The 27,149-nt window shown below is 40.0% G+C and overlaps 1 protein-coding gene across 1 annotated transcript in view; it reads right to left on the reverse strand.

The window, feature by feature from the left end:
• Window positions 1–27,149, reverse strand: part of efhc2 (EF-hand domain (C-terminal) containing 2) — a 90,871-nt gene that overhangs the window by 12,457 nt on the left and 51,265 nt on the right. The window contains exons 8-10 of the mRNA XM_060832786.1: window positions 8,697–8,862; window positions 5,763–5,905; window positions 2,532–2,728 (exon numbers count right to left, since the gene is read on the reverse strand). Coding sequence (XP_060688769.1) covers window positions 2,532–2,728; window positions 5,763–5,905; window positions 8,697–8,862 — 506 coding nt within the window. The remainder of the gene's footprint in view (window positions 1–2,531; window positions 2,729–5,762; window positions 5,906–8,696; window positions 8,863–27,149) is intronic.

Raw genomic sequence — 27,149 nt, forward strand, 5'->3', positions numbered from 1 at the left:
TCCTGACTTGTCCATCACCTTCCCATCTATCCGCTCTACCCTCCTCTCTGACCTATTGCATTCTCAGCTGCCTTCCCCCCAACCCCACCCCCTCTTCCGTTTACCTCTCAGGCCCCGCGGCCCACAAGCCTCATTCCTGAAGAAGGGCTTATGCCCGAAACATCAATTCTCCTGCTCCTCGGACGCTGCCTGACCTGCTGTGCTTTTTCAGCACCATACTCTTACCTCTGATATGACAGTATGCCATCAAGAAAGAACAGCAGGTATACAGCATTGTTCATATTCAAGTTGTCAAGACTGCAAAGCAAATAAGTGATTGTATAAAGTCAGAAGTCACACAATACCAGGTTATAGTGCTATGAGTTTATTTGAAATCACAAGCTTTCAGAGTGCTGTTCCTTTGTCAGGTGAATTGGAGGAAAGCACATAGGCACATAATTTATAGGCAGAGAGATAATGGCAAGATATTCCGGTAACTAAGAATATCAAAAGATGTGAGTGGAATGTCGACAGGCTGAATAACACATCTTTTCAGGTGATCAAAAGTATTAAACAGTGTGATTAAAGTGTCAACAGCTGAATAGCAAGTGAAATGATGACCTATGACCCGATTTATGAAGGCAGAGAGATAATTACAAAAAAATCAAAAATTAGATGGTGCCAGAGTCAAACCTCATGGCTGGAATAACATGATAGGTATAAGAGTCACATGATGATGGTCCAACCAAGGTAACAAGTAATCCAAAACTGTACAAACTAATTAAGATAGAGAGATAATAACAAGTTATCCAGGTGGTGGTGTCAAAACAGAACAGTAAGGAAGATTTCACAAACACTGAACAGTGTGGTGAGGTTACATGTAGCATGACATGAACCCAAAATCATGGTGCAGGGTGTCCTCATGTTTACAGAACTTGACTATCAGTTTCTGCTCAGCGATTCTGTGTTGCTGTGTACCTTAAAGGCCACCTTGGAGGATACTTACCCAAAGATTGGAGGCTGAAGGTCCTTGATCATTGAAGTATCCCCTGACTGGGAGGGAACTCTCCTGCCTGGCAATTGTTGTGTGCAGTCCATTCATTTGTTGTTGAAGTAGGATCTGCGTGGTCTCACTGATATAACATGCTCAAGGCATCATTTTATGCAGGGTATGAGGTAATCAACATTGGCCGAGTCGCATGAGTGCGTACCGTGTACGTGATCTCGCATGAGTGCATATCGTGTACGTGATGGGTAGTGTTCCTACTTGTGAGGGTGGTGTTCCCTCAGCACATCTGGACCAGTCGAATAGGAGCATTCCTTGTCACAATGGACATTTCTGCACTCTATGACAGCAGCCCTCACAACGATGGCATCCCTCCGACAGCATCAGTACTCAATACCAACAACTGCCAATTCCTGGACATCATCTTACAACTCATCTGCTTCATCCTTGACCGCAATATCTCCCACCTTCAACAACCAGCTCGTCATCTAGACACACGGAACAGTGTGTCCACTTCTCCTGACAAGGGAGCAGCACTCTGAAAGCTTGTGATTTCAAATAAACCCCTAGGAGTATAACTTGGTATCACGTGACTTCTGATTTTATACAATTACTTGTTTGCTTTGCAATCTTGACAACTTTAATATGAACAACGCTGTATACCTGCTATCCTTTCTTGATGGTACACTGTCATTTCAGAGGGGAGAGTTGATGGGAATGCTGTACACACCATAAGTAGTAACCTTGTTAGTTTGTGTTGACTTCACACTGACACAGGAACTAAATCTCGGATGGTCTACTATTCTATGGTTCCGTCAGTGAATACGTTTGTACTGAAAATGGGTAATAAGTAAATAGAGTTTGGATTTTAGAGTGAAAAATTGAGGGTAGAGTTAAATGCATGAGACATGAAAAATTAAAATAGTTCATATCTACAACAACTGGACCCTGGCAGAGTGTATCCACTGGTCACATCTCTGGAGTATCCTCTTGGATAACCCAATCGATATTCTGCCCCTAGACATTACAAGGCAATGAGTTGTAGACTTAATATGCGTGCTTACCTGAGAAAGAATATGTGAGCTATACTTCCCGCATTAGGATTACCATTAAAGAAGTAGAAGATACATATGTTTTTTCTCTCTAGGGCACAAGTGTTTAAATTACAAAATAAAAACCAAGAACACTGTGGATGCTGTAAATCGGAAGCAAGAACAGAAGTTGTTGGAAAAGCTCAGCACGTCTGGCAGCATCTGTGAAGAGAAATCAGAGTTAACGTTTTGGTCTGGCGATCCTTCCTCAGGAATGTTAACTCTGATTTCTCTTCACAGATGCTGCCAGACCTGCTGAACTTTCCCAGCAACTTCTGTTTTTGTTTCTGTTTAAATTACAAAATGTATAGATTTTAACCTTATTCTAAATGATCTGTTTAAACAGTTGCACATTGCAATATAATTACTTTTAATAAGTTATTTGTGGGCAACTCCATACTATAAAGGTAACAATAAGAAAATAAAAGAAAGAACCAAAAGGAGGTATAACCTACTTCATCTGCATTCTTTTCCATGTAACTGAAAGTATACTCGTCAGCATCTACCAGACAAAAATAGTTCCCAAAGAGGCAGAGCCGAGCTCCAATGAACAGATCCTGTTCAGTATAGTACTTAGATGGTTCACTCTTAAAAAGTTCTTGGCCAGGTATTTTCATTTTCATTCTTTCTAAAAATTTACCACCAGGAATACCTGTAGGAATAATACATATATTTAGAACACCACGACTTCAAACATATACAAATTGGCCCAGATTTTCACCATGCTAAAGCCTCTTCTAAATGACAAGTATTGCAGTGGGATTGACGTCTGCAACTTGGAGTATCGAGGTTAGGCCTACAAAGGGCAATAACATTTTAGTGCGATACCTATGGATAGCCCATCATCCATCTGGAGAGCTGAGGTGCCTCTGAAGATATTGTTCCAAGACAACTCAGAATTGGTGTCAAAGATCATCTTTGGGGAGCTGAAGATGCTGTCTTTGATTATCAACAGTGGAGAAAATTGTTTATGAAAGCTGCATAGCCTCCATTGGACTGTATAATTTATGAAGATTGGTAACACCTGTCAATTTTGTTTTATGAATCAAGGTTCTTTTCTCAAGAAAGTCCAGTCTGTAGTGAAATCTTAGATCCTAACAGTGTGGAAGCAGGCCATTTGGCCCATCGCATTCACACCGACCGTCCGAAGATCATCCCACCCAGTGGGATGTAGAACCTCAAGTAATAAAAAATAATTTGTTCTCCTGTTAGCTTGGGTCCTTATGGATATTAGCTGTGTTGGAATCATAAGTGAAGGGGGATAGGGTGGTGCATGGAAGTAGGCCACTGTTCGCATAGGGATTATTAGGGACCATTGAGGACGGGCTTTAGTTTACATGGATTAACATTGATGGAATCTGGGAGTGTGTGGAAGTGAGGGTGAATAAGGGAGCTGTTAGAGCTGAGGACTGAAGGAATATTTCATATTTTAGTATTTTATTTCAATTATTAGTCACAGTGCAGGAGCTCTGAGGCCTGCTTACTGCACAGTCTGCCCCAGGAACTGACGTCTCAGCTCTTCCTGGGTCATTTGGCCTGTCTTCCAATACAGCCCACCTCCCATGGACTGCAAATAGGAAGTACAGTGGCTAAGTTCGAGTTTGTGGAGCCAGGATTTCTCCCATCTCTGTATCTGATCCAGGAATGAAACTGGATCAGGAATGAACAAATAAATAGGGAATGAAACTGACCGACCACTTGGCGCCAGAAATGACAAAAGGAAATGTTGTCTAGTTGACTCCGCAAAGTGCTCCTTACTAATGTAGAGTCATACACAGAAGAGGCCCTTTGGCCCATCAGATCTGTGCTGACCAATGAACATTTAGTAGTACTTGGCCCATAGCCTTGAAAGTTACAGTATTCCAATTGTTCATCCATTTTTAGAGGTTTCATGCCTCAATTGCCCTCCCAGGGCAGTGCATTCCTGATTCCCATCATTCTCTTGGTGAAAACATCTTTCCTCAAATTTCATCTCAACCTCTTGCCTTTCATCCTAAAATTTTGCCCCTCATTATTGACCCTTCAACTAAGGGGAAGAGCTGCTTCCTATCCACCCTGTCTATGCCCCTCATATACATCTCCCTCAGCCGTAAAGAAAACAACCTGAGCCTTACCAGACCCTCTTCATAGCTAAAATACTCCAACCCACCCTGGTGAATCCTCTCGGCACCCCGTCCAGTTCAATCCCATCCTTCCTATAGTGTGGTGATCAGAACTGCACACAGTGCTCCTGCTGAAGCCTAACCAAAGCTTTGTACAGCTGAGGTCTCATGCCAAAATTAGGAAAGCTATCACACAGACTTGTCAAGCAACAACCTGACCATCATATACCCAGAATCATACCTTATACACAACATCACAAACAATACCATCACCATTCCTGGATGTGTCCTGTATGACCAGCAGAATAGACCTAGCAGAGGTAGCAGAACCATGATATGCGCTTAGAAGGTAGCTGCCCTAATAGGCCTCAACATTGACTCCAGAACCCATGAAGTCAGAAGACATCAGGCAAAACATGGGCGAGGAAATCTCTTACTAATTACCATATACCGCACCTCTCACCCAGTACCCAAATCAGTACTCCTCCATGTTGAAAAACACTTGGAGGAAGCACTGACGATGGCAACAGCACACACAATACTGTGTGAGGGACTTCAAGACACCACCAAGAGTGGCTCAGTAGCAGCAGCAATGAATGAGTTGGTCGAGTCCTACAGAACATAGCTGTCAGACAGCATCTATGACAGGATGTGAGGCAACCAACAAGAGGGAAAAACACATTTGACCTCATCCTCACCAATCTGCCAGCCACAGATCATCTGTTTATGACAATTTTGGTAAGAGTGACCACTGCCTAAACCTTTAGAAACAAAGTCCTGCCTTCATTGTGTTATGTGACACTATCATCAGAAGTTGAAGGTATTTAGCAATTCAAGACTGGGCATCCATGAGGCACTTTGGGCCATCAAAGCAGCAAAATTGTACTGCAATACAATCTGCAACTTCATGGGCACATATCCCCCACTCAATTATTACCATCAAGACAAGGAATCAATCCTGGTTCAGTGGAAGAGTGCAAGAAGGTAAGCCAGGAGCAGCACCAAGCATACCTAAAAATGAGATGTCAACCTTAATACAATGCAAATACACTGCATTATAGGAAGGATGGGATTGCTCTGAAGGAGGTGCCGAGGAGACTCACCAGGATGTTGCCTGGGATGGAGCACTTTAGCCATGAAGAGGGGTTGAATAGACTTAGATTACTTTTTCTGGAGCAGTGAAAGTTGAGAGAGGTGTATAATATTATGAGGAAAGAGTTAATAGAAAGCAGAAAGGGAATGGGATCATGACTACCTCCAAATACCTCTCTAACTCATACACCATTCTTATTTGGAACAATATTGCCATCAATCATTGTCATTAGGTCAAAGTTCTGGAACTGCTTTCTTACAGAACGATGCGAGTATCTATACCACACAAATTGTGGTTATTCAAGAGGCAGCTAACCACAAGGGAATCTAGTAAAGGGCAATAAATGCTGGTCTTGCTAGCACTCTTTGCATTTCATGAATAATGAAGATCAAAGTACAGTTCGAGGAAGCTACTCAGATCTGCAACAAGATTTACAGCACTTGAGTGGACTATACAGTCTGACTATAGAATCCTCTGTATTAAAAGTTTACCTGAATTTGGAACAGGAGGTTCAAAAACAGCAATGGTGTCATCACTCAGAAAATATGAAATCACAAATTTCCGTTCAATGTTGATTGGATCATCTGTAATCAGTCTGGCACTGAACCGGAGCACGTTGCTTTCCAATCCCTGTCTAAAGAAAGGAAATTCCCGATCAGACACTGAACGATTCATTATTGATGGTATTTTCTATAATATAAATTATGTTAGATATATAATACATACACAAGTATTAGCACCAATAAGAAATAAGCAAAAAAATGCTGGACCGTACATAAAAAAGAAAATTAGTAAAAGGAAACAGTAAAGGATATTTTTTTTTAAAAAAGGATTGAAACATTTGTAATGAAGAGGAAAATCTATGGATGATGGAATATAACATAAATTTTAAAAACACCTTTGCTGCAGAGTCTGATAGTACAAATGGCAAAAGGAAAAGTGTATCAGTTCTGCAGATTAACTCTAGGTAAGAAAATACTTTGAAAAACTGGTGGAACGCCAAGTAGAAAAGGCATTGAATCCTGCTAGCCTGCATCCTGGAATTCATCGATGTCATAGAGGAATAACATGAAATGCAAAATTTTCTAAATATTTCAGGATTATAGAAGTGGTGTAGGAATTAAACATTGTCTATGTAAATACCTCTCTTCAGAAAAAGACAAATCAGCTATCGATATACCACCAAAAATAATGTCAGTTATGAACAAGTTCTGGAAGACCATTACATAAGTTAACTAACATTCTCTGAAATAGACATATACCATTTGATGAGAGTCACAATAGGTTTGTAAAAAAAGGGAAGTATTGTCTGATAACTTTAATAACTTTGAGGAAATGAGAGATGATATTAATTAAGAAAATGCAAAAATTAAGAATTTTTGAAAGTTGCTTGATAAGAAAATGAAGTGTTTTTGATAAAATTAAGGGACAGCACATCAAAGGAGATAGAAAGCTGGTTAATGAATACTAAAAAACAGATGCAGTTGATGTTTCTGAGAATAGATAAATATAAACAGATAGACATAGAATTCGTTGGCGTAAAGAGGGTACATAAGAGTGCAATATGGAGGTGTTTGGGCAAGGGGGCTGGTGCTGAAGGGCAAGTTGAATCTGGATCGTGTTTTTGGAAACTGTCACTTTTCATATTGGTAAAGCTTACTCCATAGAAATCCCATGCGTCTGCCTGAAACAGACTTACACAAATACACGGCATGATGACTATTTTGGATTTCCTTTGATTGTGCATAACATCAGCATGTGCTGGGCATCAACATGATGCCCGAAATTTGTCCAAATGAATTTGTAACACATAGTTTGTAGCACCTTAATTTTCACAATTAAGTTAGTTTCCTAAACATTCTTACTTTTTTTATATACAACTCACATCAGTAATGAATATACAAGACCAGAAAGCAACTGCAGATGCATAAAGCCATTTAATTTGACAAATGCTTATTCCATTCACCTGGAAAACCCTGACAAACCTCCAGTACTGCATAAGAAAAATTCAAATGATTCTGGATACTGACATTCCAGAAACATAAATGGACTGAAAAATGTGGGAGAAAATTTCTTTGCATCCAGCTACTTTATTGATATCATTGAAGAACAGTTTGTGGGCTGTGTGAACAGTGCTCCATGTGTTTGCTGTAGACTTGCTTTGAATACATTTTTCTACCTAGATTTTTAAGATTTATATGATTATGTTGCCAGGGTTGGAGGGTTGGAACTATAGGGAGAGATTGAATAGGTTTGGGCTGTTTTCCTTGGAGCTTCAGAGGCTGAGGGGTGACCTTATAGACGTTTATAATGTTATGAGGGGAATGGATAGGGTAAATAGACAAGGTGAAAGTGAGGATTGCAGATGCTGGAGATTAGAGTCAAGATTAGAGTGGTGCTGGAAATGCACAGTAGGTGGGGCATCATCCGAAGAGCAGGAAAATCAACGTTTCGGGCAGGAGTCCTTCATCAGGAAAGAAGGAATGAAGAAATAAATAGACAAGGTCTTTTCTCTGGCGTGGAGGAGCCAGAACTAGAGGGCATAGGTTTAGGCTTAGAGGGGAAAGAACGAAAAGAGAACTAAGGGGCAACTTTTTCAAGCAGAGGGTAATGCGTGGGTGGAATGGGCTGCCAGAGGAAGTGGTGGAGGCTGGTACAATTGCAACATTTAAATGGCATCTGGATTGGTATAAGAATAGAAAGGGTTTAAAGGGATATGCGCCAAGCACTAACAGGTGGAACTACATTAGGTTCGGGTAACTTGTTTGGCATGGACGAGTTGAACCGAAGGGTCTGTTTCCGTGCTGTACATCTCTATGACTATGAGTTTAATCCATCATCCACAGTGAGGTCTGCCACTATTTTTCTACCGTTTAATAACAGCGAATAAAATACATGTTTGCAAAGCATAAGTTAAAACTTCTCAATTTATTTCATTACAGAAATTAAAAGGATAGAAGCAACAAGCAGTAATTCAGTGTGAGCTCCAAATGATGAAACAAAAACATTTATTGTTCATAAAGTCATTCATTTAGGGGAGGTGATGACCTATTGGTATCATTGCTGGATTATTACTCCACAGACAAAAGTAAAGTTCTGGGGACCTGGGTTCAATAAAAATATGGAATGAAGAGTCTAATGATGACCATGAATCCACTGTTGATTGTTAGAAAAACCAATCTGATACATTTATGTCCTTTACAGAAGGAAACTGCCATGCTGACTTAGCCTGGCCTGCACATGAGTCCAGACCCACAGCAATGTTGTTGACTCTTAACCTCCCTCTGGGCAATTAGCGATGGACAACAAATGCTGGCCTAGCCGGTGACGCCCTCATTCCATGAATGAATAACAAAGATTCTTCTGACAGACCAATGTACAAATGTCTTAGATCATGCAATTAGTTGAATAGCCTATTATCTTACCTGTCCTTCTCCATGAATTTTATAATACTACGTTGTGGTGCTTTGGGTACCAGACCTAGGGTTGAATTGAATGAGTCCTCCTCTGATCCAAAGCCATTGTATGGAGGGATTTCTCTTTCAAATGTGGTGATTGATTTTGACTTGTATTTGACTGGTGTGAAGTCCACTGTTAATTCATAAAACAAAAAAAAATTATTAGAAGTAAAATACTGCAAATGCTGAAAATCTGCAATTTTTCCAGTATTTTCTCTTTTTATTTCAGAAACCCTTGTCTGCCTGATTATTACAATCTGAAAAACAATGATGTGGTTCAGCTAATAATACTAAACATATAAAACCAATATTACACATTCTTTCAGTAAAACAGATGGTTGAAATTTTATTTAAATTCATAGTATGGTTACTTAAAAAGTATATGGATAATTTATTGACACTAAGTTTTAATTTCCAACAAACTATAATAAACAATTGAGTCTATAGACAGTACATGAAAGGAAAATTTCCTCCACATTCAGCTAAAGAATTCATATTGACTTTGAATGTGTCCATTTCTTATTCTTGTAACGTGTACTAATGGACATTACTGTCTTTCTATGTATTTTTCTTTTATCCACTCATGGAACATGGGTATTGTTGATTGGCCAGCATTTATTATCCACTCTAGTTATCCTGGAGAAGTTGGTCATGAACTGCCTTCTTGAATTGCATATGTTGCAAGCAGACCGTCAATACTATTAGCGAGGAATGCCAGACTTTTGACCCAGTGGCAGGGAAGGATCGGCAATATGTTTTCCAGTCAGGATAGTGAGGCGATTGGAGGGGTACTTGCATGTGGTGGTGTTCCAATATATCTTCTGCCCTTTTCCTTCCAGGTGGAAGTGGTTGTGGGTTTGGAAGGTGCTGTCTAAGGATCTTTGGTGAATTTATGCAGTAGATAGTACACACTGGTTCTACTGAACTTTCATGGTGGAGAGAGTGGATATTTGTTGATATGATACTAACCAAGTGGACTGCTTTGTTCCGGATGGTGTCAAGCTTCTTGAGTGTTGTTGGAGATGTACTCCTCCAGGCAACTGTGGAGTATTCCATCACACTTCTGACTTGTATCTTGTAAATGGTTTTGAGAAGTCATAAGCTGAGTTACTCACTGCAGTACCCCTGGCCTCTGACCTGATTTTGTAGCCACTATATTTATATAGTGAGTAAGGCTGAGTTTCTGGTCAATGGTAACCCCCCTGGGTGTTGGTAGTGGGGAATTCAGTGATGGTAATGCCATTGATAATGAAGGGGTGGAGGTCTGATTGTCTGTTCTTGGAGATGGCCATAGGCAGGTATTTGTGTGGGGTGAATGTTACTTGCCACATTTCAGCCCAAGCCTGGATATTGTCCAGATCTTGTTACTTTTGAGCATGACTGCATCAGTGTCTGAGCAAAGTAACCAAAACAAAAATGCTGAGTTTTACAATCCAATATGTTTAAAACCATATTTGGCCCCAAATCCCCTGGATTCTGCATAGTGGTTGGCTGTGCGATCTGGTATTGATCCCAGCAGTATTTATGGAATCAGTAGGAGGAAATTCCACTTGAACAAATGCATCATTCAAACTGCTGAAAACTCCTGTATCTACTTGTGTAGGGGCAAGAAGAGGATTAGGAAAATTAATAGAGTGAAGTGAAAGAAGGGTTGTCTATTTGCTTTTCCTGCTCAATGATCGAATTTCCACAGCCCTTGAATGGGTGCATTCTTCAGAACATTGAGAACACCAGTATCTATTTACATAGGAAGAAGACATTAAGGAAGAGTGATCAACTGAGACGACAAAAATGTTGTCTATTTGTCCTTCCAAATGCACCTAGAGTCTTATTAGACTCAATCAAGAGGAATCAATATGCCAATATAAAAAAAACTTTTAAAACCTTCTTAGCTCTTTGGAAGTCCAGACTGATTGCCTGGCCTGCATTTCATCAGTGCGATCCATAGGAACACAGAAAATCCAGTAGGCTATTCAGCCCATCAAGCCTGCTCTACCATTCTCAATAATGGCTAATCATCTTCTCAATGTCATTATCCCATACTATCTCCATTTCTCTAATGTTATTAGTCTCCAGATAGCTATTGACTTCTGTTATGAACATGCTCAATGATTGGGTTTACGTAACCCTATAGGATAGAAAATTCCAAAGATTCAACAATGCTGAGTGAAGAAATTCTTCCTTATCTCAGTCTTAAATGGCCTACATCTGATCTTGAGATTACAATCCTCCTTGTATAGGCACCAATGAGGGGAAACATCCAATCTGTATCTACCTGATGTCAGACAAGGGGAAAGGGAGGTAAACTTAAATTATGATTGTCTTCTTACTCTTAAGCTCAAGGTAGTAAGGTATTGCCTCAGTAGGCTGAGAAGTGTTCCCCAAATCTTTTTTGGAGTTTTTAATCTTAGAAATAAATCCACAGGAAAATCCCTGAAGGAGATATCAAAGATAGGATTTCTTTAATAAAACATTCAAAATACCACAGGATTTCTTTGCTACTTCGTTCACACATACATGTTCACAAATGGAAGAACAACAGTTACAACTAATGCATTTCTTTAAAAATCAGAGGTGTTGGTATTATTTATTTGAATCTAGTGAGCCAATGTCCAATTTGTTGTTTGTCATGTGGCTGATCTTGAAGCAATTCTTCTCCCTAGAGCAGAAATGCAGATGGATTGCATCAACGGTACAGTAATATTCCTGTATTGAGAGAATTAGTCCAGTTTAGTGGGTCAAGTCCAAAATTCTTTCTACAGAGTAAACATCTGAGAGGGGAAGAGAGATGGAGAGCAGGCATTCTGGTTGTTCAAGCTTGGAACTGCACTTCTCAGAATGTTAAAACAACAATCAAGTGATAAGTTATAAACTATATTCTTTAACAATCCAACAAATGCAGATGTGTCATGTGACAGTGTCATTTCTGCTAAGCCATGTATACAGAAACAACGTACTTTGATTGCCCTTACCAATATGGCCATTTTAAGGTGAAGGCACCACCAATGCATCCATTATCTCTGGAGGTACTTTCTTCAACACTCTGGGATGAAGTTAATCTATAGAATTTCCTTAAATGTTAGTCATTGCCTGTGAACTGTCAAATCTTTTTTGTGTACTTTTCTGATCCAACCTGGTCAACTCACCCCTTAGTTTCTTTATGCATACCTAGCTTCAGAATGACCTATTTCACATTAAAATATCAAGTAAAATTTGATCATATCATGAGCACAATTTCTCAAAGGCTCATTTACAGCAAAGTTATTAATTAGCTCTTTCATATTACATCACACCAAATTCAAAATAGCACAAGCCTTAGCTGGCTTCTCAACACACAGTTCCAGAACCCATCTCATACACACTAGTGGAGTTCATCTCAGCATTAATGCTGACTTGTTTAACCAAATTTGTACGCAAACTGAAGTTTTCCTTTATTACTTGTTCACCCACATTAGATGAATCAGATTTTCTGGTTTGTAAAGTGGCCAACATTCGTTCGACAGCTTGGTATTCAATAAACAATTCCCAACAATGCTTACTGTCCCTCTCTGTTTCTTAGTTTTACCCAAACTGACTCTGGACCATAATCCTTTAACTGAAGATTCTTTTCTTTCTAATGTATTGATGTCATCTCTTATTTGCTACCACATTCCTTCCTTCCACCTTCCCACCTCCCCACCCCCTTACTGTTTGTCTATCCCTCCTAAATGTAATATATCCTTGGCTGTTCAGTTCCTAATCTCAGTCACCCTGGTGGCAATTAAATCATATCCATTGAACTCAATTCATTCATTCAAAATCAACCTTTTTGCAAATACTATATTCAATCGTTAATTCAACCATTTTAACATTATTCTCCACTTTGATCCTATTTGATGCTTGTCATAGCTTCATGTGTCTTTCACCTTTGCTGATTTCTTTTCAATTCCTTTTTCTTGTTTTGTTCCTCATGAATCCAAGCTCCTTCTTAGTATCCTAAACACTTGCCAATCTAGTTTAAAACCTTCCCAACTGCAGTAGCAAATCTCCTTGTGGATATATTGGTTCTAATCCGGCCAAGTTGTAAACGTCCATCCTGTACAAACCCTAACTGCCTCAAAACAAGTCCCACTACCTCAGAAATCTTATGTCCTCTTTCCTACACCAGTTATCCAGCCATGTTCTCAATCACTTAATTCTTCAGTTTCTCCACTCATAATCACATGAGATGAGGAGTAATCCTGAGATAAATGGGGAAAGGCTTTAGAAATTTGAAGTACAAAGGACTTATGATCCTTTGGTCAGAATTCTCTTAAGGTTAACATGCAGGTTTAGTTATCGGTTGGAGAAGATTTTCCAACAGTAGGAGAGACTAGTTGTCAAGGACACAATCTCAGAATGAAGGCACAACCCTTTATAACTGAGATGAGGAGAAATTTCTTCAGCCTGAGGATGGCGAATCTGTGGAGCTCATTAGTACAGAAGGCTGTGGAGGCCAAGTCATTGAGTGTATTTCAGATGGAGACAGATAGGTTCTTGATTAATAAGGGAATTAGATATTACAGCAGAAGGCAGGAGAATAGAGTTGAGAAACATATCAGACATGATCGAATGACAGAGTGACAATGGGCCACATGACCTACTTCGGCTCCTATATCTTATGGTTTTAAAACTACTTTGGGGATCCGCATTTTCTGTCTGCTTCCAGCTCCCTGAAGTCTGTTTTCAGGACAGCATCCCCTTCCTATCCAAGTTATTCTTACCAACACATTCCACAAATTGTTGGAATTGTTGAACCAGGAGATATCAACAATATTCTGTGACATGCACGATCTTGGCAGCATGGAGGCAACACTCCACAGTGGAGTCATGTTTATAATTGCAGAAATGCCTGTTTGCTCCCCAAACTAAAGAATCCTCTACCATTACTGTTTTTGCATTCTTCTCCTCCTTCTGTACAGATGACCAACTCAACGACCATTGACTTGGATCTGACTGCACTCAGAAGCGCCATCACCATCATCAATACCAAAATCAAAAACTTATTTGCGAGCAATTTTCTTTTCAGGGGATCTCTGTTTTAGCTGCCTTTTTCTCTTGAACTGTTTGGTGGTCACCCATCATTTTTTCTGTCTCCACCTCCCGAAGCACACTATCCACATAGTCGTCTGCCTCGTGGGGACACAACATTGACCCCTTCAAACACACCACTTAAATTCTGAAGTGCGAGAGCTCAAGCTTGTGAGGATGGTGACACTTTCTGCCGTTGTGCTCATCTCAGCTACATGATGCATCTATGACTTCCGACATTTTATGGGCCACATGTTCCACCCTGCCAAACTGCCCTGCTATATTTTGACTGTACTAACTGTATATTACAAGTAGAATAGCTTACCAGCTATTGTGCAACAGTTCCTTCCACAGAACTAGAGTAAGAGTCAAATCTTGAAATAATAAGGAAAGGAAAACATACAAGTACCTTTGCCCTGCTTTACTTAATTTATCAATAACCGAACACATTTTGTATAAAATCCGCATTCCATCTGCAAGCTGCAAGGATATCTTTGTATTTATCCTCTTTGTAACTGTAGTGAAAGAATTAACCTGTACCAACTTGCTAAACTAAATAATTAGCTGATACAGAGGCAATGGCCTGGTGGGATTCTTGCCAGATAGTTAATAGTCTGGGGATCCGGATTCAAATCCTGCCAAGATAGAATTTGAAATCAGAAGAAGGCTGGAATTAAGAGTCTAATGATGACCATTGTTGACTGTTGGACAGAAACCCATCTGGTTCACTAATGTCCTTTAGGGAAGGAAAGTACCATCCTTACCTGGCCTACATGTGACTCCAGACACATGGCAATATGGTTAATTGTTAGCTACATTGAGTTTTTAGGAAACAGAAAGTTATTTTAATCAACTGATTTTATTATACTATGATGCATATCCAGGTCAGGTGGTATTTGAACATGGATATTCTAGCCTGGCAATAGCAACATAACCTTTATGCCAAAAGACCTTCACTTATACAGTCCAAGAACTAGACTGAATTGGGTTTACCTGAATAATCAGCTGTGCTCTAGCACACATTGATTACTCTGGGTAAGGCTGGGCAAATGGTTAGATACTAGATACAGACCCCACTTTTTGAAATATATTGACATATATTTCAAAATGTCACTACTCACCATACTAACTTCTAATTACACCTTGATTCTTCCCCCTAACTGTCATTTGTCTATCAATGGAAAGATGCAAGTCCTAACAATTATATAGGTACCCAAATCCATAGCAATCCCAACTTCCCAACCAATCCCAAAGGTGCTGCATACCCTCCAAAACACATAACGCTACTCATAGAGAATGGTCTTTAGTAGTATCCATGACTACCTATGCCACCATTGTTGACTGTTGGACAGAAACCCATCTGGGTTTCTATCTTCTATCTTCTATAGCTCATGTCAGTTTAGTAGCAACTAATGAACCCCATTCATTTCTATGATTACACCAACTTTGAATCAACTCTTGTCAAACTATGTTCCCACTTATCCCAAGGATGCTGATTTATGGCAAATCATGCCAATCCAATCCCTGCCCACTACTCCCTGCACTTACACATTCCATGCCAACTTATGCAGTATCCAGACCATAGACAGATCCCAGAAGCCATACTGGGATTAAGTAAAGTAGATTACTGCAGATTACATGATGTACAAAAGTCCCATTCATGAAAGACCATTTACAGTGCATTGTAAACATATCAAGTTGGGGGTCAGTTAGCTAAGTTGGGTGGATGCCTGGTCTGTGATGCCGTGTGATACCAATAGCCTGGGTTCAATTTTCACACTAACTGAGGTTACCAAGAAGGACTCACCTTCTCAAGTTCTCTCCTTTCCTGAGGTATGGTGACCCTCACGTTTAAACCAGCAACAGCTGTCTCTCTCTCTCTCTCTCTCATTAGGGAGCAGCAATATGGTCTGGTAAGACTGCGGCAACATTTAAATGTGTCATTTGTATTCACAACCTCATATAAAATATCCTTTGAGAATCTCTTGAAGTTGTCAATAAAACTGTGAACTTAGAGCCCTTACTGTGAGAATGAAAGGTTGTGGAAAGCAATCAAGCAATAATAACCGTAATATTTATAGTAATATCGGTTGACATCTGTTGAACCTGCCAGAACACATTCTTTTAACTCTCATAAATACAGGAAAACAGTTTTTTTTATTTTTAAAATAGGGGATTTAAATAACTTGACATTGCACAGTTTTGTATAACTCGTCTGCCCTTCAAAGCCATCTCCACTACAAAGTTGAGGAACATACACTGTGTTTTGAGACCATTCCTGGAGCAAATATCTGGTCTGCTTGTCTCAAACACTGATATTATACCACCCAGCTAACTCATAATTTTCATCTGTGTGCTTTATGCAACACTGCATTTTCCTTACTGTTTAAAATGTATCTGCTAAAAATGGGAGCAAGACTTCCAAATCTGGGAACCATCTGTCATTATTAAAGGTCACTCTGCAAAAATCAGGCCAGCATTTCAGGTCTGTCAAATTTCCTATCCCCTTGCATTTCCTATGCTTTCAGATTTCTACCATCTGCAGTATTTTGCTTCTGTGTCACAATAACTACTGATCTATACTTTATCGTACTGTCTCTTGCCACTCAAAGCACTTAAGGAGCTTTCTGTGGTGTCAGCAAAAGCCTTGGCTGAATAATTAATCGTGCCTGCCAACCCACCTGTTTCAGCTTGTCCCAACACTACAGTTATTGTTCAACATGGAGTGCCACTGTTGGAAAGTGAGCTCTCGTATTGGGTAGCTTTCAAAGATTTTATTGACATGAGTCTGATACAAAAGATATCAGGTGTACAGAAGCCTGATTGAAGTCATAATCTAGAACTTGCAGATTTATGACAATAGAAAAACTTCAAACATTGAAATCAGTAGGCAAAACAGACATTACCAGAAGAAACATTTAGCATTAGTGAAAAGTAGGAATCAGTCAATGTTTCAAGGTTCTGATGGACTAATAGGACACACTAATCTACCAGTGCTAGTCCTTGCACTCTCACAGCAAACGTTCAGAAAAGTGACCCTCTGTGGAACAATCCTGGAGATTATTTAAATAAAGCAAACTATTCAGGAAGTGTCACACAAACATTGGCCAAGTGGAGATTTGAATGCAGAAACTGTCAGAAAAAAAACTCTCCTGGGAAAGTTCACTGACTCTGAGTAAACTGATGATTTGATTTCATTTATTGCTGTTACATGTACCTAGGCCCAGTGAAAAGTTTAGTTTTGTGAACAGTACAAGCAGATCATAACAAACAAGGACATACAGCTCATAGGGTGCTTAGTTACAACAAGGTTATAACTGCACAAAAGCAAGGCCAGTATTAGATTTGAAATTAGAGAAGTCTAGTGCCAGCAGGGAAGAAGCTGTTCTTGAACCTGTTGGTGTGTGTGTTCAAGTTTTTGCATCTTCTGCCTGATGGAAGAGGTAGGAAGAGATATTACCAGGATGGGTGGGAGTCTTTGATGATGTTGGCAACCTTTCTACAGCAATGAGAGATGTAGATGCAGTCCACAGATGGGTGCTTGGCTTTCATGATGGTCTGCGCTGTGCACACAACTTTTTGTAGTCTCTTACGGTCCTGGGCAGACCAGCTGCCGTACCAGACTGTTGTGCATTCAGATAGAATGCTTTCTATGGTGCATCTGTAAACGTTTGTGAGGGTCCTTATTTTCCTGAGCTACCTGAGGAAGCAGAGGCGTTGTTATGCCTTCTTGATTATCCCATCTATGAGGGAGGTCCAGATTGTTGCTTATCATCATTCCTAGGAAATTGACACTCGCGACTCTCTCCACCTCAACTTCCTTGATGCAGATAGAGGTGTGTCCTCTTCCTTTCTTCCTAAAGTCAAGAATGAGTTATTTTGTTTTGCAGACATTGAGAGATTGTAATCATTGCACCACAATACCAAACACTCAATCTCCTTCCTGTATCGTGATTCATCGTTGTTTGATACCCAGCCTACAACTGTGGTGTCATCAGCAAACTTGCAGATGGCATTCATAAGAAATTTAGCTACATGGTTGCAAGTGTACAGGGAGTACAGTAGAGAGCTGAGTACACATCCTTGCAGGACGCTGGTGGTGAGGATTATTGTGGAGGAGATGCTGTTACCTATCTTCACTGATTGTGGTCTTTGGGTCAGGAAGGTGAGGATCATGTTGCAGAGGGTGGAGCCGAGACCCAAGTCTCAGAGTTTTGAGATTAGTTTTGTAGAGATTATAGTGTTCAAAGCGAAGCTGTAGTCAGTGAGTTGGAGCCTGACATGGGTGTCCTTGCTATGCAATTGAGTATAGAGCTAGGGAAAGAGCATCTGCTGTGGACCTGTTTGCTAGTAGCCAAACTGCAGGGAATCAAGGCAGGCTGGGAGGCTCGGTTGAGGGGCCCATGACAAACCACTTGAAGCACTTCATGATAATGGAGGTCAGAGTCACCTATCAATAGTCGCTAAGGAACGTTGTGTGTGTTTTCTTTGGTACTTGAATGATGGTGGTTTTCTTGAAGCAGGTGGAGACTTCAGATTTTAGCAAGGAGAGATAAAAGATGGCAGCGAACACTTCCACCAGCTGGTCTGCACAGGATTTGCACAGCTAGGGATTCCATCTGGAGCAGTCGTTTTCCTCAGGTTTACTCTCAGGAAGACTGCAGTGACAGAGGGAACAGGTGCATCCAGGGCTATCGGGGCAGGTGACACCACACCACTGGCATTCTGCATGAGCTGAGCATAAAAGGCATTGAGCACATCAGAGAGGGATGTGTTTTTGTCCGTTATCTTGCTCTGCTTCATTTTGTATCCCATTATGCTGTGTAGACCTTACCACAAGCAGAGAGTGTTCATGTGATTAGTTGGGCCTCTTACTAGTTGTGGTACTGCCTCTTTGCATCTCTAATAGACTTGCAGAGGTCATACCTGCAGTTCCTGGAAAGGTCTGTGTTGTCTGACGGGAATGCCAATGTCTGGTTTTCAATAGGCAGTAGATTTCCCGGTTCACCCAAGGTTTCTGGTTGGGGAACACACAGATTGAGTTCTTTGCCATGCAGTCCTCTATGCGTTGGCCAATTATGGTGATGGCATACTCGTCTAGGTTGTTCGTTGAATTCTTGAATATGGTCAAGTCCACTGATTCCACGCAAAAGAGCTCAGACTAGCACTATACTACTTCCTGTGAAGGGTCCTTTCTATTCAACTTCTGCTTGTAAGCTTGGAGGAGGATCACAGCACTGTGAACTGACGCTCCAAAGTGTGGATGGGGTATGGAGAGGTAACTGTTTTTGGTGGTTGTGTAGCAGTGGTCAAGGATATTCAGTCCTCTGGTTGGGGAGGAGATGTGTTGGTGGTATTTTGGTACTTGAGGCCGCTTGGTTGAAGTCGCCAGCCACGATGAATAAGGCCTTGGGGAAGTTTGTCTCCAGAGCATTTGTGACAGTGTAAGTTTCATCCGGAGCATCCTTGACTTCTGCTTGGGATGGTAATATAGACTGCTGTAAGGATGGCAAAAGTGAACCTGCATTAGCAGGTGGTAAGGTCGGCATTTCACATTACCCATAACAGTAAATTCCTTTCAACTTTGTCCTAAATGTTATTCTAATATGTGAGAATCTTATTAGTAGAATTTCAAATTACTGACTTCCACATTAATTGTAATGTACACATCTTGTAGAAAAGAGAGCTCCTTTACCCTGAACCTTTAAATAAAATGTGTGGTATCAGATCAGTCACATACTATACAGGCTACCTACGGAGTTTAGGCAAAAGTGAGGACTGCAGATGCTGGAAACCAGAGTTTAGATCAGAGTGGTGCTGGAAAAGCACAGCAGGTCAGGCAGCATCCGAGGAGCAGGAAAATCGACATTTCGGGCAAAAGCCCTTCATCAGGAATCTCAGTGAGTCTCTCTCTCACTGCAACCCCAAGGTCATCTCCTTTACCTATGAAGTTTGCAGAGGACACAAAAATAGGTGGGAAGGCACAGAGGAATTTAGGGTTCTTGTGCAAAAATCATTAAAAGCTAGCAAACAGGTTCAGCATGTAATAGGGAAACCAAATGGAATGTTCATCTTTAGTTCAAAGGGACTGGAATATAAAAATTGGGAAATCTTGCTAAAACTATTCAAAGCACTAGCTGACCACAGCTGGAATACTGTGAGCAGTTTTGGTCCCCTTGTCTAAGGAAAGATACATTGAGAATAGAGTGCTGATTGGTGACTGTCAGACTTCACTTGCCAACAGTTTAAATGTTGTTTTTCCCCTTAAATTGGAATTCTTACAAATTGTCCTGATGAATACAAGTCTAAAAGCCTTGATAAAATGCATCTTTTTTTCACCAACAATGTATTTTGTTGCACCAATTACGTTGACAAAAATAGCATAAGAATTTGAAGTGATTTCATTTCATGTAATTTGTTCAAAAAATACAAGGCTACTCATCAACTTTCTATTCAAAGAATTGAGGTAGAACAGCCTAACATCACAGTGGAATGGCAGAATGTGCCCCTGTGCTCACTAACTTCTCTATAATTAGAGCATAATATCATTGAAATCAATGAAAAGTGTTGGGTACCAGGCACTTGGTTCAAATGGAAGGAGATAAATAAGATACCTTCTAATGGTTTGTGGTCGAAATTTGACAGCAGATCAGTTATCTATTTACAGTCTAAGTCAGACAGAAAAAGATGTAAAATAAACTACAGTGAGCAGAATAAACAGAATGAATCTATTGAAAGTTTTTCATGTCTTGTTAGTCAAGGTTGTGTGGTGGAATTACTTTCTATCAGAATTTACAAGTAGTCTCATTCCAAAAGGACGCTCTGTATGCTTCTTCAGTTATCTTTACTCAATTCATATTATTTACGAATACAAACGTTACGTTCATTCTGAACACTGGGAAGGTTATCCAATACTCAAATGACCTGCATCTGTCTGTTTCCTGTTCAAGGGGTCCTCTAAGATCAACAGCGCCACCAAGTGACCACATGAATTGGAAAATGTTGAAGATACAAAACCGTACAAACAGGCTTAATTTTGTTTCGATGGTATTATTGGATACCCTTCATCTGTCTACCTAAGCTGTTTAGATTGTTTGAAGCCAATGCTAATCCATTTCTTTACAAACAAGTAATCAAGTACGAGTTTGCACAAATGTGTGGCTGGGACTTAACCTTGAAGAGAAACAGACCATTTCATCCAATGTTGATCATAGATTCATAGAACAATATAGCGGTCATTCGGCCAGTCAAGACTGTACTGCCAAAACTACATTACATCTACACTCACCGCACCTTCCAGCATTTGGCCCACAGCATTGAAATTTATGAAACTCAAAGTGTCCATCCAAGTACTTTTTAAAGGTTATAAGGTTGCATGCTTCTATCACTCTCATGGGTGGTGCATTCCAGACCCCCACTGGATGAAATAAATTTTCCTCAAATTCCCTCTATACCTTCTGTCTTTCACTTTAAAAGTGTGCCCCCTTGTTAAATGATCCTTCAACCAAGAGGAACAACTAAGGATAGAACTCCTTTCTATTTACCATGTCCATGCCCCATAATCTTATGCACTTTGATCAGGTTCCTCAACAACCTTCTCCAATCCAAACTAAACAATGCAAATTTATCCAGTCTCTCTTCACAGATAAAGTGCTCCAACCCAGGTAACATCCTTGTGAATTTCCTCTGCACCTCTCCAGTGCAATCTCATGCCACCTATAGAGTAGTGATCAGAAATGCACACAGTGCTCCAGCATTATGTGAATCAATGCCACCCCACCATTAGCTGCCCCTCCTGCAGCAGAGTTTATTTTTCTACTTTTGCTTCAGTAGCCATGACTTCTGCTGTCACACTGCATTAGAATACACCAATCTCTCTTTGGATGGTGCAAGCAAACAACATAGTTACACAATTTGCTCCACTCACATTACTGGGAAAATAGAAAAATGCAATGCACTTTAACAATACATGGAGAATTTCATTCACCAATGCCAGTGAAATGTTGCTGTAGGGCTGGAGTCATATGTAGATCAGACCAGGCAGTAATAGCAGTTTCTTTAACTAAAGGACATTAGTGAATTGGAGGTTTCTCTTGACAATTAACAATTAATTCCAGAATTTTATTGGATTCAAATTCTACCACCTAACATGGCTGTATTTGAATCCAGGTCCCCAGAACATTACTTGGGTTTCCAGATTAATAGCCTAGCAATTATTCCACCAGGCCATTACCTTGCATTATACTGCAACTTGTTAGGAACATCAAAGCTGCACAATTCCACTGAGACTGGCACATCTGAAATGCCAAAGAGAAAAAAAATGGCAGCTCAAATACTTATCACTATTTCTGGTATCCCAGACTGAAAAGGCACAAACCCAGATGAGCCTTGCATGCACAGAAAATATGTAGTGACAGCTGCTATCACATATTCTGCAACTCGAGCCACTCAGGCTCAGTTAACAATCTCTCTTATACACCCACAACTAAACATGCACTCATGCCAGGCTTCAACCAAATCTAATCAACCAATGTCAAGTAATAACTGAAGGTACTGGATACTGCAAAGGTTATTTAGCCTGACATTATTCCAACAATAGTACTGAAGACTGGAGCTCCAGAACTAGTTGCAACCCCAGCCAAGCTTTCCAGTAAAACTCTAATATTGCCATCCACCCAGCAGTATGGAAAATTGCTCAGGTTAAATTCAACATTGCAAATTACTGTACCATAACACTGCTCTTGATCAGTAAAATTTTGGGAGAGGTTATAAACAGCATGATCAAGCAGCATCTGCCATGGTGTAACCCAACTCATTTACACTTACTTTGGGTTCCGCCAGGGTCCAATCAGCTCCTGACCCCATTATAGATTTGATTCAAACATGGACAATAGAGCTAGGGGTGAGGTGAGAGTGACTGCCCTTTCCATAAAGGCAGCGAAGAGCTCTAGCAAAACTAAAGTCATTGGGAATCATGGGAATATTCTTCACTGCATCCATCAAGTGACCAAAATTTCTTAAAGAACTCAACATAGCACTTCCACAAGATTTGCAAGAACAAAAGCAAACTAAAAACATCTCACCTGTACCTTGACAGGTTACCCCTGTGAGTAACATTTTGTGGGGATAAGGAGATTTTTTTTTTATTCAGTGCTGGAATGCAGACATCACTGGTTAAGCAAGCATTTATTGCCTATCCCTAATTTCTTCTGGGAAAGCAGTAGTGAGCTGCTTTCCTGAACCACTTTAGTCCACGTGGTATAGATACACTACCAATGCTGTTAGGAAGCAAGCTCCAAAACTTTAACCTAGCAGCAGTGAAGGAACAGCAGTTTATTTCTAAGGCAGGATACTATGTACCTTGGATGGGAACTTGCAGTTGGTGGTGTTCCTCTCTGTCCTAAATGTTTGGGGATCCCCTCTTCAGAAGGCATCCATCATCTGTTGCAATCCCAGCCAAGGTCGCTAAATTTATGAATGAGCTTTTTAGGGATTAATAATATATTTCTGTTTGAAGTTGACAAAGTTTGAACCCCCCCCACAAAAAAAAGCTATGGGTTTTCATGACTTTGAACAAACAAAATAAACTGTACTATACAAAGTTAGAAAAGTAAAACTATCTAAATGTATATGCAACTTGTACATTAGCATCCAATCGGACTTCTCAAGGCTACATTCCAGCATCTAATAAGTGACACAGTTTCAGCTTTTTAGCTACTTGGAGCAGAACCTTACTGCCCATAGGTCATCCTTTATCTCAACTAGATGGATCCAACAGCTCTTTAGCAACACAGAGAAATCTTCACTGACTCTCTCACTTATAAGCTGAAATATTCCTGATTGTTGCTCATTGATCCTTGAATTGATCTGTGTGAACTATTAAAACCTTCCAACAAGCCCCGTGTTGCACCTTGGCAGGCCTAAATCTAACCAGTATCGAACAGCTAGCATTTGAATGTTTAAATATCCACAGGGCTGCAACACAAATGGATATTTAAAAATGCATTTTGAAATCAAGCCATGCTCAGCTACTTGAATTCTGAAACAAAGTCACAAAGCTTTAAATTTAACTGTAATTATGAAGCGTTTCCAGTATTTTCAGCTCTCAGTTCAGATTTCCAATACTTGCAGCATTTTGCTTTTGTCATCACTTCCACTTCATGTAAACCCATCTGTAAAATCCAAATATTCCTTTTTCTCTGATGGATACTTAGATGGTTTAAAAATATTTTGATATTTCAGTTGCCAGTATGTGTGTGGGAGTTTACAAATTAGTATAAATTAGATCGACATAATACACAAAGTGAAATAAAGATTGAGAAAGATAGGTGGATTTAAGAAAGGTTGCTGAGACATAAAAAAAAGAATTAAAATAGATTTAGGACTAATTAGTGTATGTATGCATGAAACTCTATACTTATATAAACACTAGTGTTTGTCATTTCCCACACAGTCATAATATATTCACTTCTAAATACAGAACCCCTTACATTTTTTCAGGTGTCTTTAGCAAAGAACTATTGTGATCCAAGTATAGAATGTTTGTGCCATTTTAACTCAAAGCCAAGTTTACTGGCAAGGACTGTTCCAGTACATCTTGTACAGAAACAGAGTACCTCTGATAGCATGAGTTTAATTGTGCATGTGCAATTTCCAATTTACTCAGTCACAATGGCGAATGTTGCTAGCCTCACTGTTTCTTCACTGCAATGTCTGGCATGTGAAGCCTATAATTGAGTCTGGGAATTAGTAAATTTGGGAGGAACAAAGCAGTATATAATTTATCCATAACAAGTATAAAAACGATTTAACTTCAGCTATGAGTGGTTTCAGTGAGTGACTGAGCAGTGAGCTAATGCTTTGAACTAATTACGATCTTAGACTAAGTCTAAAGAGACTTCGGTCATCTTTTTAACAGTCTTTAAAAGACTGGGATTAGTAAAACAGCAATTCAATATTAGAGTTTAACAATCTCTTCTAACATTAATGCATGCTGCGATGATAAGTTTGTGCTTAATTTTACAACTCCCCAGCCAACTGAAATCAGTTTGATTTATTGAATTTATACTAAATCCATTACAGTCTGACTTTTGTTCTTTAATCTTTCCTTCAACTAAATGCAGTTTGTCAGAAGTAGGACTGCTGCACTGATTGCCAATTTTAGTCCACTTGACTATTTATTGTGTACAAAAACCTTCTGACTTGACAATACAAGATAATCCTGGAACTTTATAAGCCTACATCTACTAAAGGTTCAGTAATGTTTATATTGTATATATTCACACAACATTTCAAAATGAAATGAAGATAATATCCACATCCATGAATTACTTACACACCTAACAGTTCAAATAAAGCATAAGGTATATTGCTGACTAGTTTTAAATTCCTGATCTTTTACAATGTAGTTGCTCTCCTATAGTTTTGCTCATAGAAAGAAATGTTCTTCAATGAAAGATATTTATGTTGTGCTTGGGTTCATTTAAATATTCCATCAAAATGCATCTTTATGAGAAAGGTAATATAAAGATAGGTTCACAGGAGGTTCCCAAGCACTGAAGATGTCACCTAGAAAGGGGACGAAATGTTTGCAAGAAAATCTCCCAGCTCGGCGAACAGAACCACAATAAAGGTAGGTATATGATTTTGTCACTCATGTTGCAAATGTCAAGAGTCAAACAGGATCTTAAGTGAATTGCTGCAGTGCATCTTGTTGCTTCTGAACACCCGTGGTGGAGTGGATGCTTGTGAATGTGGTGCCAATCAAGTGGGCTGCTTTGTCCTGAATGATGTCATGCTTCTTGTAAGTTGTTAGAGCTGCATTCATCCAGGTAAGTGAGAAGTATTCCATCTCAGTCCTGACTTGTGCTGTGCATATGGTGAACAGGCTTTGGGGAGTCAGGAGGTGAGTTACTTGCAATGCCATTGAATGTCAAAGGGTGGTTGGTAGATTGCATCTTAGTGGAGATTATTTGGTATTTGCATGGGACAAATGTTATTTGCCATTTGTCAGCCAAAGACCAGATAATTGTCTAGGTCTTCTTTGTTTAAACATGGACTACATCAATATCTGAAGAGTCACGAATGGTGCTGAACATTGTGCATTCTTCGGCTAACATTCCCACTTTTGACCATATGATGGAGGGCAAGTCATTGATGAAATAGCTGAAGATGGTTGGGCCTAGTCACTATCCTGAGAAACTCCTGTAGAGATGTCCTGGAGGTGAGTTGGCTGACTTTCAATAACAAAAGCCATCTTCCTATGTGCCAAGTATGACTCCAACCAGTGGAGAATTTGCCCACTAATTCCAATTGATGGCTCTTTGATACCACAATCAGTTGAATTTGGCCTTGATGTCAAAGGCTGTCACTCTCACCTCACCTCTGGAATTCAGTTCAATTGTCTATGTTTGAACAAACACTGTAATGAAGTCAGGAGCAGAGTGGCCCAAACTTAGCATTCATGAGCAGATTATTGCTGGTCAGTTGCTGCTTGATAGCACTGCTGATGACACCTTCGATCATTTAATAATGATGGAGAGAAGACTGATGGAGCAGTAATTGACTGGATTGGATTTGTCCTGCCTTTTTTATACCGGACATATATGGGTAATCTTTCATTGTCAGGTGGATGCCAGTGTTGCTTAATTGCCCACCACCATTCATGACTGGATGTGGCAGGACAGAAAGGCCCAATCTGTGGAATTGGTTGTGGAATTGTTGAGTTCTGTCTATCACTTGGTGCTTATGTTGTGTGGCATGCAAGTAGTTCTGTTTGGTGACTTTACCAAGTTGACACCTCATTATCAGGTATGCCTGGTGCTGCTCCTGCCATGCTCTGCTGAACTCTCCACTGAACCAGGTTTGAACCCCTTAGCTTAATGTTAATGGTTGAGTGGGGGATATACCAGGCTATAACATTCCAGATTGCGCTGGAGTACAATTCTTCTGCAGTTGATAGCCCACACTACCTCACAGATGCCCAGTTTTGAGTTGCTAGATTTGTTCAAAGTCTGTCCCGGTTAGCACAGTAATAGTGCCATGCAACATAATGGAGGTTATTCTCAGTGTAAAGGCTGTGCGGCAGTCACTCTTACTGATACTGTCATAGACACATGCATCTGCAGCTGGCAGATTCATGAGGATGAGGTTAAGTTTGCTTTACCCTCTTATTGGTTCCCTCACCACTTTCCACATACCTAGCCTAGCAGCTAAGTCCTTTAGGACTTAACCAATTTGATCAGTAGTGTTGCTGCTGAGTCACTCTTGGTGGTGGATGTTGAAATCCTCCACCCAGAGTACATTTTGCACCCTTGCCACCTTCAGTACTTCCTCTAAGTACTGATTCATCAGCTGAGGGAGGATTGTACA

This window comes from Hemiscyllium ocellatum, chromosome 12 (genome assembly GCF_020745735.1).
Source record: "Hemiscyllium ocellatum isolate sHemOce1 chromosome 12, sHemOce1.pat.X.cur, whole genome shotgun sequence".
Taxonomy (NCBI): Eukaryota; Metazoa; Chordata; class Chondrichthyes; order Orectolobiformes; family Hemiscylliidae; genus Hemiscyllium; species Hemiscyllium ocellatum.